We start from the raw sequence: 18,444 nt of genomic DNA on the forward strand, positions 1-18,444 counted from the left end.
CTTTACTTGTATTTATATTTTTAAAAGAAAAAAATGCCTTGTCATCTAAAAATAAGCCCTCTATAATTTGTTCGATAATAATACTATAATCACAACTGTCGATTCAGTTGACTCCCGAGAGCCTTAATCAAGCTTGCCTCTTTTACAAGCTTAGCGCCGCCCAGGACGACGACCACTGCTGACAATTCGTCGGCAGTTCTCGTCTGAATTTCGGGATGCGGACCTGACTTGGAAGGGTGCAAGGGAGCTAGCGGCCGATAGAAAAGCCTGGAGACAGTTTGTGGACTCCACATAAGGAGCGGATATGGTTAAAAAGAAGAATAATAGTGATTTTGTTGTTTCAAAGATACATTCTAGAAATTTGTTAAAATGTCAACTTTATGTATTTTGCCAGTAGCAATGTGACGGAATGTGACGACAAAGCTCGGGGATTTCTGGTATGTATTGATCGGCATTGATCTTTTGTATATTAAGTCCTATTCTCCACAGGTTTCTATCACATTAAGATTACAGGGCTTTGTAGACAGTTTTACACAGTGAAAGTTAACACCCCCCGTGAAGTGACGTGATTTAAAATGGTGCGTTTTCTTCAATTAAAAAAAATTTGAACGTTTGAACGTTTGAATTAAAAATGTATCATTTTTCTAACATATTAACTGTGCTATCGGATATTTCAACAAAAATATTTGTTTTGCGATTATTTTTCAACGTTACTGAGAAAACGATATGCTTAAAATATTGGCTTTTCCATTAATTGCATATTTTTTACGATAAGATCACACAGTGATGAAGTGAAGTTTATTTTCTTTCTAATATTTTAAAGATAAATCTGAAATCTTTAATTCAGAAAAAATTGTAATATGAGTGTTGAAATACACTAATTTTAAACGCATTTGTGTTTTAAGGAGTTATTAATTAAATTAAATACGTACTTACCGGTAGACGTGTGTCATTGTATATATTCATATTTCTATGAAAACAACTAACTAACCATCACGCCGCTTTTCTGCTAGGTTGGGCGGATAGAATAGAACGCCACACCACTCTGTCTTTGCAAATAATCGCCCCTTCCACATTCATGCATCTCTTCATACATACCCCCCGATAATTCCAACTCTTGACCTAACCACTCGATATCGTGATACTTGATAATGTGTTCCTCGATCTTCCTCTACTCCTTTTTCCAACTAGATAAATTTGTTCGCCTTATCAATTTGTTTTACTGTTCTTTCTTCATTCATTCGTTCCACATGTCCAAAACATTTTAATGTAGATTTCTAAAAATATATTTTGTACGTTTAGTGAGATATTGAGTTATTTGATTAATTATGGTTTATATAATATGTAGAATTATTTTGGTTTATTTTTTTTCATGCAATACCGCAATAAAGGAGGCTCTTGATAAGGAACAAATTCAGCGTGAGTACATTTTATAAGAAATTATTAGAAGTTAATTAATAGTAATCAAACATTGATCTACATTTTAAGTATATCACCTTTTACTTAGATTTAAGCAATTCATATTTAAATCCAACAAACAACAGTATGTAAATGAAACCTTATAAATCAGAAACACAAAAACTGAAAAACCTTATGCATCGTAGTTTTTTAGTCATAAAACTTAACAGCCAATACTATTTTGGTGTTTACAATATAAACACATCTGTTTAATATGTTAGAATCACTTTAGTATGTTAGTTGAAATTTTTACTAATGGTGATGCTCAGTTGAGAATTTGTAAAAATTTGAGCTTTCTCCAATTGCACACGCGTAAGATTCATTCCGAATTAATTGACATATATTTTTTGTTATTTCAGATTTTAGATACTTCTTATCATCTTATGTTAAAAGTAAATGATAATGATAATGAATATATTTACATTGTATCATACAATTTTACAGTTTTGAAGAACGCGTTTGATGCGTTTGACCAAGAAAAGAAAGGAGTCATCAGTACAGAAATGATAGGAACCATTCTCGAAATGTTGGGACATCAACTAGATGAAGCAACCCTTAAGGAAATCATCGACCAGGTAGATGAAGATGGTAAGATATTTTCATATGATTTAATAAATTTTATTTTAAGTATTATCTGTATCAGCTAGGTCAGAGCGGTCCTCTCAAGGCTGAAATTTAAGTAAAAAGATAATGCGTTACCAACTTAAGGTAAATCTTTATTGCTGAATATATTATAACAGATGTATAAATTTAATTTTGTACATGCAAGTACAAGCTAGTGTGAAAGTGGTGGGCCTACACTAGAAAAGACTCACGTCCAACTGAGAACTGTGGAAGTTAAAAAGGGAGGCTTTTGTTCAATACTAAACACAAGAAGAAGGCTGAAGTGTCCAAGTAAGTATGTACATAGGTCTCGTTATTTACGTTGTAATTTTTTTCAAGGCTCCGGTGAGTTGGAATTTGAAGAGTTTTGTCAGTTGGCTGCTAACTTCCTTACAGAAGAAGAAGAGGATCAAGAAGCCATTGTGCAGGAACTTAGAGAAGCTTTCAGATTATACGATAAAGAAGGTTTTATATTTTAATAAAATATTTTAATACCACAGAGTTAACAATGCTTTTAATAGACAAATTACTTTAATACCTTACAAAAATATCTCGAACAAAATATTTTAGCTATATATTTTTTGATCTACTTGTATTTTGTATTTCAATAAACCAGTGGTTTGAAATTTTCCATCAATTAAGATTTTTTTAAAAACTATAATTCCTTTTGAAAATGTACCGAGATGTTGAAATCTACCACTTAAATTAAATTTCAAACACGTTGCAATTAAGCTTTAGAGGCTCATTTTAAGTAAAATAAGTCAGGTTGTGGTCTCGTGGTTAAGTTAGGTTATATTGAGGCTATTCAGACACAATTTGACTCCTTTTGTCAAACAAGTCGTATAGCCTTTCCCAAAAATTAGATTGTATTGAAATTGGTGCATTATAAAAATTCAATTGTACCTTCTATTTTATTCGCTTAAGATTTTTGATTGAGGTTATAATGTATTTTTTTAAATACAGTAATTAACTCACAAATACAAAACATGTTATCTAACAAGTATGTCAGTTATATAAAGCGTAACCATAATATTCTTTATAATGTCTATATCCTCTTTTGAAACTTTTACTGACCGTTGATTGTGAAGGAAATAATGCTTTTTGTCTACGCTTATATTGAACTGAACTGTCTTTAATAAGGTGGCAATTCCTTTGATATTTTATTTGTTATTCCCCGAATTCAAATATATGTAATTGTAATTTAAAATTACTTTTATTTTGATAGGAAATGGCTACATAACAACAGAAGTTTTGGGAGAAATCTTCAAAGAACTTGATAATAAAATCACTGCTGAAGATTTGGACATGATGATTGAAGAAATTGACTCTGATGGATCTGGAACAGTTGACTGGGAAGGTAATAAAGATTTTACCAAAATAATAACCGTTGTTCATTTTTTTGAAAAACTATTCGATGAATTAAAATGAGCAGACAATTGTAAATTCTTGCATTTTTATATTTCTTGAATATTCTTTTAACCCTTATCTCCACCCAATGGTGAATAGGTTACTGCAGCGTAAAGAAGCAGTGTTATCTTGATCGTTTAATACAAGAAGGATAGGTAATCAGCCTTGCGCTTCAGGTACCAGTCCAAGATGAGATATGCGAGTAAATAAAAATTAGGCTGAAAAATCACTAATATTTATTTTATCCCTCTTGAGAATCGAACCCGGGACCTCCAGCATTATAGCCTATGGCTCTTAACACTACACTTTGGAGACGGAAATGTCTAAATTATTAAATAAATATACCTTAATTATTATGCCTTATTTATAAAATATAATTGTTATTTATTTTGAAATCGGTTAATTGTATTTTTTTTTAAATATTCATGTTATTTATGTCTAAATAACTCAAAAAACATATTTAATTTTTTTCAGAATTCCTAGAAGTTATGACTGGTGAATAAATGACAAAAATTTCAAGACTGCTTACTTCAATATTTCCTCATTGCGGTAAAATAAACCTATATTAAAATAATTAGCATACAACATATTATGCTTACATGTTTCAATAAAGTTGAGGTAATTTGTAAAAATAATCTTGTATTATAATATTGAGTTTTTTTTTTACTAATTATCGTGTTAATGATGTTTTATAAACTTTATTATTGTTTTAAAATTTAACTGAATTTTCGATAACTTTTGTTGCCCCATTTTCAATCCTAATCAAACTCACAGCTTTGTTATTTTATTATATTGTAAATGCGGCTTTGTATTATATTTTTTGACATAATTTATTACATTTTTTATTTTATTTATTGTATTATTTTTTAATCTTCATTACCAAAGCCAATCAACATTATTGACTCAATAAAATTTAATCTAAAATACATTTACTCGTGTTTTTTTAAGTACCCGAATATGTTTTTTTTATGTTAATTATTTGAAGAAGTGTTCATTTGAGTTGTTTTTGACGTTATGCTTTAAAAATAAATTTTAATATTTTATTTCTACAATCTTTATTCACCAAACTTCTGATAAAAAAACTTTTTTTTAAGAAGTTTTATATGACTTTTTCCATAAATCACATCACCGGCATACCAACATATCAAATATATTTAAACATCAATTAGTGTATGTTCATATTTGACTTTACTTAATTGTACATAAGTGAATTTGTAAATTTTATAATGTAAAACAACTTTGCTTTTAACCACTTTTTATTTCTTTCGACCGGTTTCGACAAGAACCTTGTCATCCTTAGGGTTTAACATGTACTGTAAACCCTGATGATGACAAGGTTCTTGTCGAAACCGGTTGGAGAAAAATGTACCATTAAAAAAGTGGTTTAAAACAAAATCGTTTAATTTTATGAACTTTATAAAATGTACCACAAAGTATCTGCAAAAAACATTCAAGAATTTGAAAATATTGGTCAATGTTCCTAGTTAAAAATTACTATCGTACCTACCTCATTTTAAATGATAAAATTTCATTAATTGATTCGGCAGTCACTTTGTGGTAAAATCCATCCATGTTTAATTAATGTTTTACTTATTAAATACCTCTATTTCTTAAAATCTACTGTGACACGTGTTTCGATGCATTCCGCATCATTTTCAAATCACCGTATCATCACATACGGTGTTTGAAAATGATGCGGAATGCATCGAAACACGTGTCACAGTAGATTTTAAGAAATAGTGGTATTTACTAAGTAAAACATTAATTAAAAATAAATGATAAAAATTAGGCCAAGTTTCCAATTTGATTAATAATACATTCCCATTTATTTATAAAAATTATAAATATTTTTTACTAAATGTACTTCGTAACACCTTAAAAATATATATCTTAATATAAATGTATTTTCCAATATCTTCAAATATTTTCTATAATTAGAACTTAAGCTTACTACGTGTATAACGTCAATTTGTTAAATATTTGGAAAATTCTTCAATCGAAGAGATCTCTTACATAATTATGTATATTTTTCAATCCAACACTTTTAAAAGAAGGATGGCATAGGAAAATAAAGGATTTACAAAACAAACTCTCAACTAATTAAAATTATATTATTCCCTGAAATCGTATTGAAACGAGCGACCACATGCGCCTACTCAAATACGGCGCCTGCCATTAAAAGTCACCCCAATATTTCATTTAATAATGGAAAAACTTTTGATAACGTTTTATAAATATTAAACATATTTCACAGTACTTAAATTCGTAAGTTCAGGTTATCTTTCCAATGAGAAAGATAAAGATTCGTCCCATCCAATATCTCTTGGCATTTAGTTTAAATCTGTTGAATTCGCTTCAGACATTGCTTTAAATATACAAGTCTATTAATATTTGCAATGAATAAGCGCATTATGCGAAATTCGAAAACGGCTGTAAAATCAAAGTACCTAATATTATTAAGAGATTTAGATTAATTAACGGACGGTGTGGATTAGGAATGAATAAAGTTTGTTAAGTTTTATTGCGAATATGATAAAATCATTTTTCGTAATTTTAAACAATTTTATTGCTTATATTACAAGCAAAGGGGTTAATTAATATTTAATATTGAAATCAGTATTATAATACTAGTTTTATTAAAGAACAAAAACATATTTCTATGAGTACGTAGACTAATCACAAAATAATTTTAAAATGTGTTATTTTCTCTTTATTGTTTACTTACAAGGCATATATACATAGATACTTTTTTTCAATGGCAACTTTATCTTAATTTTACACAATCAGATATCACTTTGCACATTTTTTAACGTATGAAAATATTATCATGAACAAGTTTTTGAAAATAATATTTTCATCCTTTTTTTAAGTGTTTATGCTACATGTACCTATGTGTGTATGTACAAAAACATTTATTCTTCCATGGAGTTTGACATATTAAGCTTCAAAGTTGAGAAAACATTTTTTTAAATTACATTCATGTACTAAAATACATATGTTAACGTGAAAACTGAATTAAAATATATTAGAAAACAGTATTAAACGCATACCTCAAAAGTAACACATTCCTCCTTCAAAAATAAACTAAAAAAGGTCAAACACACTAAATATAATAGCATGAGATAATAACGATTTTATACGCACTGTAAAAAATGATATTTCCACAGATTTTTTTGTAAACCATATTATTACACACTATATATTAATTTTTATTAGAATCGTATGATTATAATACATTTTATGAGCAACTAATTTTAGTCGACCGAAAACAACATCGCAACACGCTCAAATATCGGCAACAATTACAATATGATTGATTTCTGCCACGCCTTTCATAAATTTAAGCCACTAGAATACAGTGTATTTGATATTTGGACGTTGATCTACTAGAAAATTTTATACATCATCACATTGTATGCTTTGTATTGCATCGCAGGAAGCCACGTCATTAGCGACAGGAATCTGAAAGGGTCAAAAGATCAATCAGGGATAAACTTGGGAAATTATGTACAAATATTTAGAAAAAAATCCTATTTTAAACAAGTAATCAATATATTCATCTTATATCGACGTTTATTGATGTCATGTTCACACATATTGCCATTAATGTTAGTTTTTGTCATAGTAAGAAGGTTCCAATATTTATTTTTTCAGATGGAATATTTTCCGAAATTCCATTATTTATGTTTAAAAAAAAGTTTTCAATATATTTATATTATCCACTGACATTTCGTGATGGAATTGCATTTCTAATATATTATTAGATTAAAACCAATATTTTTAGTTAAATAAAGCGGAAAAGCTAAAAATATTGGTTTTAATATTATAATATATTTTTAAAAAGTTAATTATATTTCATATTGTTATATTTGTGACAGCATTATAAAATTGTTTCGAAGCACCAAGAGCACAATGCTAACAGGTACAAGAGTGCATATGTGCTAATTCTACCTGACATAAAGTATATAGGTAAAGTATTATTTCTTCATTCAATTTATTCATAAGAGAATATGGACGGTGGGCAAAATTACACTCTATTACATTTCAAAAAAATATAACGTGAAATTTTAATCATTTTGTAAATTTCTGTATAAGTATATCGAAATCTGCACTTAAGTTATTAATTTGTAGATTTTTAGATTTTGCCCTTATAAAAAGTGAGCATCTTTTCATAATACTTTAAATACTTTCCCCTTGTTTTATTATGTCGTAAACAAAACATTAAGAGTGAACTAAATATTAATTAACGCGTTTAAATATGGCCTGAACATGATAAGAACTGGAATATATGGAGGATTCTGAACAAACTTCGAGAAGAAATGGGTAGATAAAGTAAATAGCATAATCTGAATGGATGAGAATTGCCAAGAATTTGGTAAACCTTCGTCCCGTATATTGATCAAAGACTGACCTTATAAAAACAGTGAAGCGAGCTATCAAAAAGAAGAGCTCCATTTATTATTATATTCAAGAATTTATAGCATATTCAGTTTATATTCTTAAAATTTGTAGTGAATGTTTAAAGTAAATAATGAATTAATAAGGTTGATCCCTAAAAATAAAACAATAAATTCAATGAATTCTAAATTTTACATTTATCAATATTTGTCACGTAGTTCATTTATTTGTCTTAGTCGACTTGTCCATTTTTTTAAAAATACATAACTAAATCTGATAGATCTTTATGTCCTATTATTGCCTCATAAAATTTTGTCAACTGCATACCTACAATCGCACAGTCTGTTTCCAATTTCAATCCTTATTTTTCAAAAGTTGGACATATCCACACTAAATGAGGAACATCTCGAGATGACGTCTCACCACATCCAACAAAAGAGTTTTGTCAAATTTAAAGACGGAAGAGGTATTCTCGAAATGTTTCATTGTGATACTAAACATATAACAAATGTGTGATTTACATTTTCTTTACTTTCCATTTAATCAGATGGGATTTATTTACCATAAAAAAAAAACGTTTAGTTGCTGATGTTATCTCTTGTGAAACCTGCTGTACCGATATAACCTCATTGCATCGCATATAAAATCCAATATGTGATTTATTGATATCTGACTCCGGGACTGCATTTTCTGCACCGAATCGCTCCGGCATCCGACGGCCAAGCTTGAAGATTCCAGGCATGCTATGGTCGACATTGATCTTCTCTATAATAACTCTTCACTGATTTCAGAAAATCAGAACACCCTCAGTCGTCCAGGGAAACTAGTGGTCAGTGATAAGTGCCGAAATAGTGACATATTTCTAAATGGTGCGTTATTACTTATTCTCTCATATTGATGAAATAATTTAATCGGTTAATTTTTATATATTTGTGCATTTTTTCTTACAAGTTTTTTGCCGATACTTTGTGGGACTAAACTTTAATAAATAAATATAGGTTTTCCTCATTTTTTTTAGTGGTTAAAAACAAATTTCTAGTTTTATTTTATAGATATTTACTGTCATAATAAACACAATTATCGACATTTTAGTAAACATTTTTTTATATCGGTTTTTTTCGAATTGTATATATGAAATAAAAAGTGTATCTTTCTACTCTTACAAAATACAAATATAACAATATTCGTTTATTTAAATATTTTAAAGATTTTATTGAAGTTATTTTTTTAAATCAGTAACACCGTGTTACTTAAGTTTTCAAAATATTGAGTAATTTTATCTAAAAACAATAAAATAATATTTTTATTTATTAGGTAATATAGTATTTTCACATTTTTTAAACATCAACATACTTAAAATTATGTTTAATTTTATAATAATTCCTCAGAAATACATACAAAAGTCACATAGATTTAATAATTATTTTTTTTTAAATTATCATGTGACGTCATAAGTCAAAGTTCAAATTATTGCTACAGAAGCATATAATTGTTCTTGTAGAAGATACAAAAGGTCCTAAGTCCAACATTCCCTGCATACAATCTTTGGCGTGTTCTCATTAGTATAATATTAGCTGCCCCTTTGGCAATGCAGTATTTCTTTTATTAGTGACGTATCGTTAATACAAATCAATAATTCATAAAATGGGTATATTTTTCATAACCTTAATTTTAAAATATCTGTTTCTACTTTCATACGATGCTGCTCAACAGGAGGCCCTTGATAAAGATCAAATTCAGCGTAAGTTTATTTTTCTTCATTTTATATTTAAAATTAATTAATAAATACATTTTCAACCTTTAAAGTTACTTAAAAGTATTTATATACCTTTAAAGTATATATACAGCATGTTTTTATTTCAAATAACATTTTATTTTATATTATAGATCGTGACTCTAAATCCATCACTTTTTATATCCTCTTAGGGCGCTTGTGCACTACACGGAATTTTACTGCACAGTTCAGTGTGATCGAGTTAACGCGCAGTGTTATCGCGCACTGATCCGGAGAAAGACGGACAAGTACACAAGCCAATCATCCGTTGTTTTTATGCTACACTGGACCGTAAGAAAACCGAACGGTTAAATTCCGTGTAGTGCACAAACACTCTTAGGGTACAATATTTTGCTTTTTGTTAATAATATTATACAATACGCAGATTACTTTTTTTATTATTTTTCTTTGAGGAATACGTTTATTAAATGTATTATTTGAGAAATTGGATCTTAATCATGGAATAATTCCGGCGATTATAACATGTAATCCACCATAAGTTCGGGTGAAAACTATGGAAATGATTTCTGAGAAAAGAAGATATAAAAAATCTATTGCTGAATTTTTTAAAGGTGTTCATACATTTCGTTTAAAATACTTAAGTTTATTAGTTAATTGGTTATATTACATTTCATTCGTATTATATTTGCAATCCGCTAGACAACTCGCGTAACATTTTCGTACGCGATCAGTGCCAGTAATATTACATCAGCACACACATCGACGAAATCAGTTAACAGTTTTACTGATAATCATTACAATGTTAAGTGTGAATCAGAACCATGTTGCTGGGAATCAAAAGTATTGTACACACATATCGCTCACTCCTTTCATCAACGTCAAATATAAATAATAAAAAAAAACTTGATTTTTCAAGAGATCGTTCTTAAAGTTTAAGAATATAATGAAATGTATTACAAATAAATATCAAGCCACTTATATAACTTTTTACTACACAACAGATCTTTTTAGGTAAAACCTGAAGGTTTATTCTCCATTTGAAAATTATTAAGTATATTTAAAAAAATAATTGAACAATACCTTTTCTTATTTATTGTAACTGCATACAGTTGGTAGAATTCCATATTGAATTATTGGGTAATATATCCAAAATAAAACACGTTTTTTTATTGAATTCTACATTTATTTATGTTTATGTTAATACGTGACGCGTTTCGTCTTCTTAGGACATTATCAAACACTGTGTGATAATGTCCTAAGAAGACGAAACGCGTCACATATTAACATACACATAAATAAATCTAGAATTCAATCTGTGTTTAAAAAACTGTGTTTTATTTTGGATATGTTACCCAACAATTCAATTCAATTTTCTTCAAAATGCAAAAACAACACCTTCTGTCCTGTAGCGGGTAAATATTAAGTTAAAAATATGCCGCTTTTGCCGGGATATTGTAAATTTTCTGGGCATTAAGAAAACATGCACAACTGAGAAATAACGATTTTTGATATATTACGTTATTGAAAGGAGTGAGCGATATGTTTTGATGTAAGTACATATCTTGATTAATTTTTTGTTTTATTAATATTTTTATTATTCCTTAGTCCTGAAGAACGCCTTCGATGCCTTCGATCAGGAGAAAAAGGGAGTCATCAGTACGGAGATGATTGGAACCATCTTGGAGATGTTGGGACATCAGTTGGATGATGATACCCTGAAAGAAATTATTGACCAGGTTGATGAAGACGGTAAGAAGAACTTCATATAATTAAATTTATAAATGTCATATATCACCATGTAAATTTGATATCATATTTTTATCAATTTTTAAAGCAAAATATTTTTTTTGCTGTTAAAATTAATGGCTACTAAGAAAATTACTTTTGTAATAAAGATGCTGGAGTTGCACATATTTTCCCCTCTTTGTATCTATTTTCAAAAACTGTTTCACATTTGATCTTGTTTTTAAAATAAAACTAAAACATTGGTTTTAACTACTTTTATTTTTGGTACTTTTCTCCAACCTTTTCGACAATCATAACTTAATGCCCAGTATTCGTTAAGTCGGTTAACTTAATTTTCTCTAAATGCAGGTACCTAACATTTTGAGTAACATATTTTTTTCTTAAAATACCGTTTTTATATTTAAAAAAAATGAATTTTTTTTCAAAATAATTACCTTTATGGTTTTGAATAGAAAAGAAAGGAAAAAATTTAAAACAAATTAGATTTTTTTCAATATTAATTCTAAAAAAACAAAAAACAAAACATATTCTAAAAAAAATCTCCGGTCTCCGGTGGAATGAATTCTTTGCTTACGAATATCGTATTAAAACTAAACATAAAACTGTGAACTGTTGAATATTTTACAGTTTTAAGATTAGTACATATTTATGTATAACCTGAAGATAACAAGGTTTTTGTTGAAACCGGTTGGTGTAAAATACCAAAAATAAAATTAATTAAAAACAATGTTTTGGTTTTATTGTATACAGTTTTATAAATTTTTCAAAGTTTCTGCAAAAAACCTTCAAGAAAAATACCAACTGTGTTTGTTCAGCCTTTATCTCAATGCATTATTTCGAAATCTCAGTGATTTACAAATGCAACGTACACAAAGTATGCAAGTCCAAATGCTTTATTTATAAGTAGGTACTTATTATTCATCTTAAATTTCCCATATGGCGGTAATATCCTTCGCGCTAAGTTCCTTCACTTACGTCATCTGTATCCCATCAAATATCTCCTAGCCTTGGCTACTGCGTTATTTGAGCGCAGTACTGATTACCTTGGCTTCATATACTTAATGATTAAATTATTTCCGCATCAATCAGATGCGGTGCCCTTCGCACCTTAGAGCTTAAAAAATCAACCACATACCTTCATCTCTACTCTTACCCTTATCCACACCTAATGATGCATAGGGCACTGCATCTAATTGACGAAGTGTTATCTTGATCGTTACTTATATGAAGGCAAGGTGATCACTCCTGCGCTTCAGGGACCAGCCCAGGGTAATATTAAAGTGTAAAATCACTAATATATATCTTTTCACCCCCTCCCCTGGGAATCGAACCCGGGACCTCTAGCTCGGTAGCTAAATACGCTTACCATTACACCACGGAGGGGGACTTACTTTCATGCGCATTGTAAATTAGAAATGTCTATGTAACGTTAATAAGATTAAGTATAATAATATTTCGTCCGCCTCCGTAGTGTAATGGTCAGTACGCTCGGCTACCGTTCTGGAGGTCCCGGGTTCGATTCCCAAAGGGGGTAAAATAAATATAAATGATTTTTTCACTGTAATATTTATTCAATATTACCATGGACTGGTACCTGAAGCGGAGGGCTGATCACCTTTCCTTCATGTGTAAAAACGATCATGATAACACTGCGTTTATATGACACAGTGCCCTATGCACCATTTGGGTGCGAAAAAGGGTTTTATTATTATTTTATTATAATAATATTTAGAAATAAACAAGTTTTTTAGAGCATTTTGGTGATTCTTTCATTTACATTTGATTGTCGTGTGTTTAAAATAAAATCAAATAATTATAATTATAAATACATGTAATAATGGCCAATTTATGAAGAGTTTACAGTTTACAGAAATTTAATCATTAAATGCTTATAATACTATTTAAAAATATTTTTATTCTTCATTTTTGTCATATAATACATATGTGTAACTGATAATATCTATATAAATGAACCCTTTTATTTGATGTCAAATTCTATTCAGCAGAAACGTACATTGAAACACTCCGATTGAAATTTGCCTTTAAAAGATAAAACAAAAAAATACAACTTGATACAAAAGAAATATTTGCTTGCCAGGTTTCTTACTTATTTTAAAGCATTGCGGTATAATATTATTGTATATTAATACAGACAAGATAATTTCTCAACGTAACCGCAGGCGGTTTTTGTTCGGAATATGATCAAAACATTTGGAGCGCCTTTCACCTTCTCTGGTAGCCGTGATCGTCTAGTGGTTAGGACCCTACGTTGTGGCCGTAGTAACCCAGGTTCGACTCCTGGTCACGGCAGTGCTAAAAACACTGTTACGGCAGAGAATTTTTTTTTACTTATTTTTTATTTTATTTTAATTTTCAAAATTAAATCTTGTCAATATGCTGGTAAATAAAATAAAATATTTTATATTTTATAATATTTAAAGGCTCTGGAGAGTTGCAGTTTGAAGAGTTTTGTCAGCTGGCTTCTAATTTCCTAACTGAAGAAGAAGAAGATCAAGAAGCCATGGTGCACGAATTAAGAGAAGCTTTCAGATTGTATGACAAAGAAGGTAATTAGTTAAAATTAAATAATTTTAAAAATGAATTTAAACAAAAAATTATAAGTAAGTTAAACGTTTAAAAAAGTATTCATCATATCATCAAAAATATTTCTTATTCACTCAAAAGCGCCCTCTTTCACCTTTAGTAAAAAGCTTTTTCAAAATTCAATTCCATACTTAGATATTATAATGTTCTTTTTACGATACCTTCATTTGCATAAAAAATAACGTAAATATGTTTTTCTTTCAAATTTCAAACATCCAGAAGTTATAATTAAAGTTATAATACAAATTTTTGCTCATGACAGCTGATAAAATATTGTATTTACATAAGCATAGTAAAATTAAACATATAAAAAATGTGTTTTCTCTGTTTTCCTTCTTTTCAATTTAATCAGGCTGAGTCACAGCAATGCATAGCTTGGTACAGCTAGAACATGTTATGAAAATTTAGTTTCGTAAAGCAATTATTAAAAAAATATATATATTCTAATTACTGACATCTATGGACCAGATGCATCAACTGTTGAAAATTGAGAGAACTAAGAGTTTCTTTTGTTTCAGGAAACGGTTACATTACAACAGATGTCTTGGGAGAAATTTTCAAAGAGCTCGATAATAAAATCACCGCCGAAGATCTGGACATGATGATTGAAGAAATTGATTCTGACGGCTCTGGCACTGTTGATTGGGAAGGTAATTTTTTCATCAAAGCCCTGAATGATTTTTTATTAAATTCAATAGGAAATACCTTACATAAAAACCTTACAAAAAAAGTGTAGAATCTCTGTCTAAAAACTGAAATAAAAAGTCATGTTTTTGTGCAATATTTTTGAAAACATTTTTTTGATACTTTTCTGGTATAAACAGAATTGTATTTTTGTTATATTTTAAATTTTCTTATAATATTTTCACGATCATTTCAAGTTATATTTATCATCGTTCCTATGATTTGCACAAGCATATGCTGAACTTATAAAAAATTGTTTGTCTCTTTTGAGATATCTTTTTTAACTTCAAAGCAATCTCTTTATCACTGATTATTATTTTTTTAAGTCATCATATGGTATACAGACCACAGTAGTTCAAAAGCCATTTTAGTGTTGTAAAAAAATGTGAATCAGAAATTGATTGCATGTTTTCATTTATTTGAATATTAAAATTATGTTTATACAAGCACCTTACAATTAATACTTTTCTTCTAATGTAAAGCTTGACTAGTTTCAAGAAAAACAAATGTTCTAAAGCTTGTATTTTTAACTGTTGATGAGAAAATCTGTAGTTCTAGAAACTAGTATTTTATATTAATTTTTCTCAAAAAGTGGTCTTATGAAACTGTTTAAATTTGTTACATGGACCAACTTAATATGATTGCACACTAAAATCATTTTTAATCAATTTCGTTTTATGATTTTCACCTTTTATTTCATGTTTTATTTAATTTATGCGTATTATATTATTTCAGAGTTCCTTGAGGTCATGACTGGAGAATAAATACAGACAATTTCAATCCTCATTATCTCAGCCCTATCCAGTTTTATTGCCCTATAACTTCTTTGTACAAAAATATTATATATTTCATCCCATGCAATATATAACAAATTTTTATCTCAATTTTATTTGTATAATTTTACGGATTTTGATATTTGGAACTTAAAATATCAATTATTCAGCGTATTTAAATAATGAATCATCTGTGATGATAACTCAAATATTCTTTTATAGTTTTATTTTTATGTTCGAGACTTATGTTTCTATAAACTTCCTAATATCTTACTTAAATGCTCAACAATTTATATAGAACATAAACATTCAACATTTTTATTTTCATTAACAATATAAAATATATTCAAAATTTCATTAACCCTATTTTTATTCACCTTTAATAGTACTATTGTTTTAACTTTTTTTAAATTAACGATACCTACCTTTATTTTCAACTAATTTACTATTTTATTTTTCCTAAATATATTTCTATTTTTATTTCCAAGAATTAATTTAATATCCAAGAATTACATATATCCTGTTGGGTTATTATAACTATCCATCATAAAAGTATATATTTATTTATTATTTAGTCCCATAATATACTAACTGCATACTCATAATATTCCAAATTATTTCAATATTAGTATGTATGAGGTTATTCCAATACAATGATAATATGATTAAACTTACGTTTGTATTTATATATTTTAAAAAAATACCTTAATTTTAATTTTACATATTTATATGTATAATGTCATACAGATATGTATTTTTAAATGTCATTAAATGATTTTACCTATCTTTGTCTATTCAATTTGATCAATTTACCATCGATTTAAGAGTAAAATACCTGTATTTTTAACAATTACTGGACGTACGACTTACTAGAAATGAATTTATAACAATAAAAGGTAATAAATAATACTCTGTTTATATGGAACAATAATTGTTTACTCGCTTGTCCAATAACTACTAACATATGCGTAGGAAGCTATTACAGTGAATCGTAATCTCTTAATAATAAAAAAAATAGGTCAACGTCAAATAGTAACAAAAGATGATTAACAAACAAGTAAGAAATCCCACTACAATTTAAGTATGTTTTCACAAAAATGGAGAAAAAACCTTCAATTATTTGTCACGAACTATATATAACACATTTTTAAGTGGAAATGTAAGTGTTATAATTAAAAAATATTTAATATAATTTAACAAATATTATTATTTAATTTCATAAATATTTCAATTTCGTACTATATTCGTGCGTCTCAATAAAATAGGCATCAAATTGTGATTTCGAGTGTGGGTTCGAACACAGAAACTCGAAACACCAGACCACAACCCTATACAATGATTGTTTCTTTTCTAAGCAAATAAATATAATACTTAAACAATTAAAAAAACATACTTATCTACTTTTTTACATAGTTATGATTATTTTTTGCTTCTAGCAGTAATTACCACTTCTCTCTTGTGGGGAGAATCAATTCAAGTAAACTACGAGTTTTTTTAACTATCAAAGCTAAATGCTGGAATATTTTTTTGCTGCTTTTGTGAATATATATTTTTATTCTAAAGCACAATGAGCATTGCAATCTAAACGCTAGTGGAATTTTCATACATTAACTTTTTACAAAGCGTAAATGAAACCATTTGACCCACTGAGTCCTTAATTTAAAAATAATGTAATTGTATATAACATTGTACTCAATTGTATAGAGATTATTAAATAAACATGAGATTTTAGAAAAGAGAGCCTGAATTAATATTTTAATGTTGAGACATATCTTTTTGGCTAGTTGATTATTTAAAAAAATACTGTTTATAATATTTATTGATATATTATTCCTTTGATAAAACAATCAAGTAACATTAATAGAAAAACAGAATTAATAATAATATTCCTATCAAGTCAGCCATTTAATATTTTACTAAGCTTGATTTTCATGTTTCGTTTTTTAAAGCCTTTATTTAAAATACAATTTTGCGATATTTTAAATTGATTGGAAGAGTCTAATCTACTATATCAACTGAAGCAAATAGAATACATAAAAATTATAAAATGAAGATTTTTTATATAAATTGAACTGAAGAAAATCACGGTGATTGAAAATGTGTTATTATAACAAATTCATTAGAAAATCATCGAAAGCCTGGCTTCTACGGGTTAGACACCCGCAAAAACCTCGTAACAGTAAAAACTTAACCATTTATATTTCAACAGTAAAATACAACGATGCTCCAATGACGAACGGAGAATTCTGGTGACGATCAAAAGTGTCACAATGGAGACTTCTAATAAGTAAAAAAAAGTGTCAAATTTGCGGATATTACTCGACTTTCTAGACCGTGGCGTTATTTTTGTTACAAATATAATATAACCACTTCATTGTGAGTATCTAGTCTTGTTTAGTGTCAGGTACTACATAGACTCACTTTCTGCAAATCATTCAGATTCGATCCAGACTGTTTTCCCAGCCGCCTTCAATAAAATCTGTGGCCAGATCGATGACAGCCATTCACTTTTCGGGCGTTCGAATATTTTTTATACATATCTATAGCTGCAACCTGACTGTCACCTCGAAGATAATGCAAAAAATAAAATACGCATTGAATATTAGCATTTTTTATGGTGGCAGTAAAATAATTTTCGAAATAAACCTGCTATAAACATTACAATGCAACGTTTTAATATCAATTTTACGATTGTTTCGATGCATTTTTGTCCCACAAACAAACAAAAAAATTGCTAGTCAGATAAATCTAATTTTATTTTACCTAAAAATAGTAACACGATTCAACTATTGTTATCGTTATTACGATTCGTTATAAAATTCATTCTCTTTTATTACAGTATTCTATCCTTCATCATTTTAGTAGCTCGGGACTTCGATCAATCCATCCTGAATTTCTATAAAAAAATATGAGTTTTGTTTGTAAAATAAACAACTAATGTTACTGAATGGGTTATCATTTCACGATTTTGTATTGACTCTTTGGCAAAATTGATAAAGAACATAGAAATCTGAGCATAACTAGGGCTTACGACCT

At 28.4% G+C, this 18,444-nt stretch overlaps 2 protein-coding genes and 1 non-coding gene across 3 annotated transcripts; all 3 read left to right on the plus strand.

Annotated features, from left to right (window-relative positions):
- Positions 1–476: 476 nt before the first annotated feature.
- LOC148308279 (troponin C, isoallergen Bla g 6.0101-like) lies at positions 477–4,209 on the plus strand. The gene is made up of 6 exons (XM_088262072.1): positions 477–578; positions 1,392–1,419; positions 1,903–2,046; positions 2,401–2,526; positions 3,287–3,418; positions 3,943–4,209. The coding sequence occupies exons 1-6, from the start codon at positions 576–578 to the stop codon at positions 3,969–3,971; spliced, it is 462 nt and encodes a 153-aa protein (XP_088118198.1). The 5' UTR covers positions 477–575; the 3' UTR covers positions 3,972–4,209.
- A 5,208-nt stretch (positions 4,210–9,417) lies between these two features.
- LOC148308280 (troponin C, isoallergen Bla g 6.0101-like) lies at positions 9,418–15,583 on the plus strand. The gene is made up of 5 exons (XM_088262073.1): positions 9,418–9,607; positions 11,207–11,350; positions 13,789–13,914; positions 14,470–14,601; positions 15,371–15,583. The coding sequence occupies exons 1-5, from the start codon at positions 9,511–9,513 to the stop codon at positions 15,397–15,399; spliced, it is 528 nt and encodes a 175-aa protein (XP_088118199.1). The 5' UTR covers positions 9,418–9,510; the 3' UTR covers positions 15,400–15,583.
- Positions 13,586–13,657, plus strand: TRNAH-GUG (transfer RNA histidin (anticodon GUG)). Its single transcript has one exon. It is a non-coding gene; the product is annotated as a tRNA-His (tRNA).
- Positions 15,584–18,444: the final 2,861 nt, after the last annotated feature.

This window comes from Brachycentrus maculatus, unplaced genomic scaffold (genome assembly GCF_059751285.1).
Source record: "Brachycentrus maculatus isolate JH-2025_06_01 unplaced genomic scaffold, ASM5975128v1 h1tg000172l, whole genome shotgun sequence".
In the NCBI taxonomy this organism is placed as follows: domain Eukaryota; kingdom Metazoa; phylum Arthropoda; class Insecta; order Trichoptera; family Brachycentridae; genus Brachycentrus; species Brachycentrus maculatus.

Coding starts and splice junctions, on each gene's coding strand:
- LOC148308279 (XM_088262072.1), top strand. Junction 2,047..2,400: donor CGACCAGGTAGATGAAGATG/GTAAGATATTTT, acceptor ATTTTTTTCAAG/GCTCCGGTGAGTTGGAATTT. Junction 3,419..3,942: donor TGGAACAGTTGACTGGGAAG/GTAATAAAGATT, acceptor AATTTTTTTCAG/AATTCCTAGAAGTTATGACT.
- LOC148308280 (XM_088262073.1), top strand. CDS start 9,511: ATGGGTATATTTTTCATAACCTTAATTTTAAAATATCTGTTTCTACTT. Junction 13,915..14,469: donor CAGATTGTATGACAAAGAAG/GTAATTAGTTAA, acceptor CTTTTGTTTCAG/GAAACGGTTACATTACAACA. Junction 14,602..15,370: donor TGGCACTGTTGATTGGGAAG/GTAATTTTTTCA, acceptor ATATTATTTCAG/AGTTCCTTGAGGTCATGACT.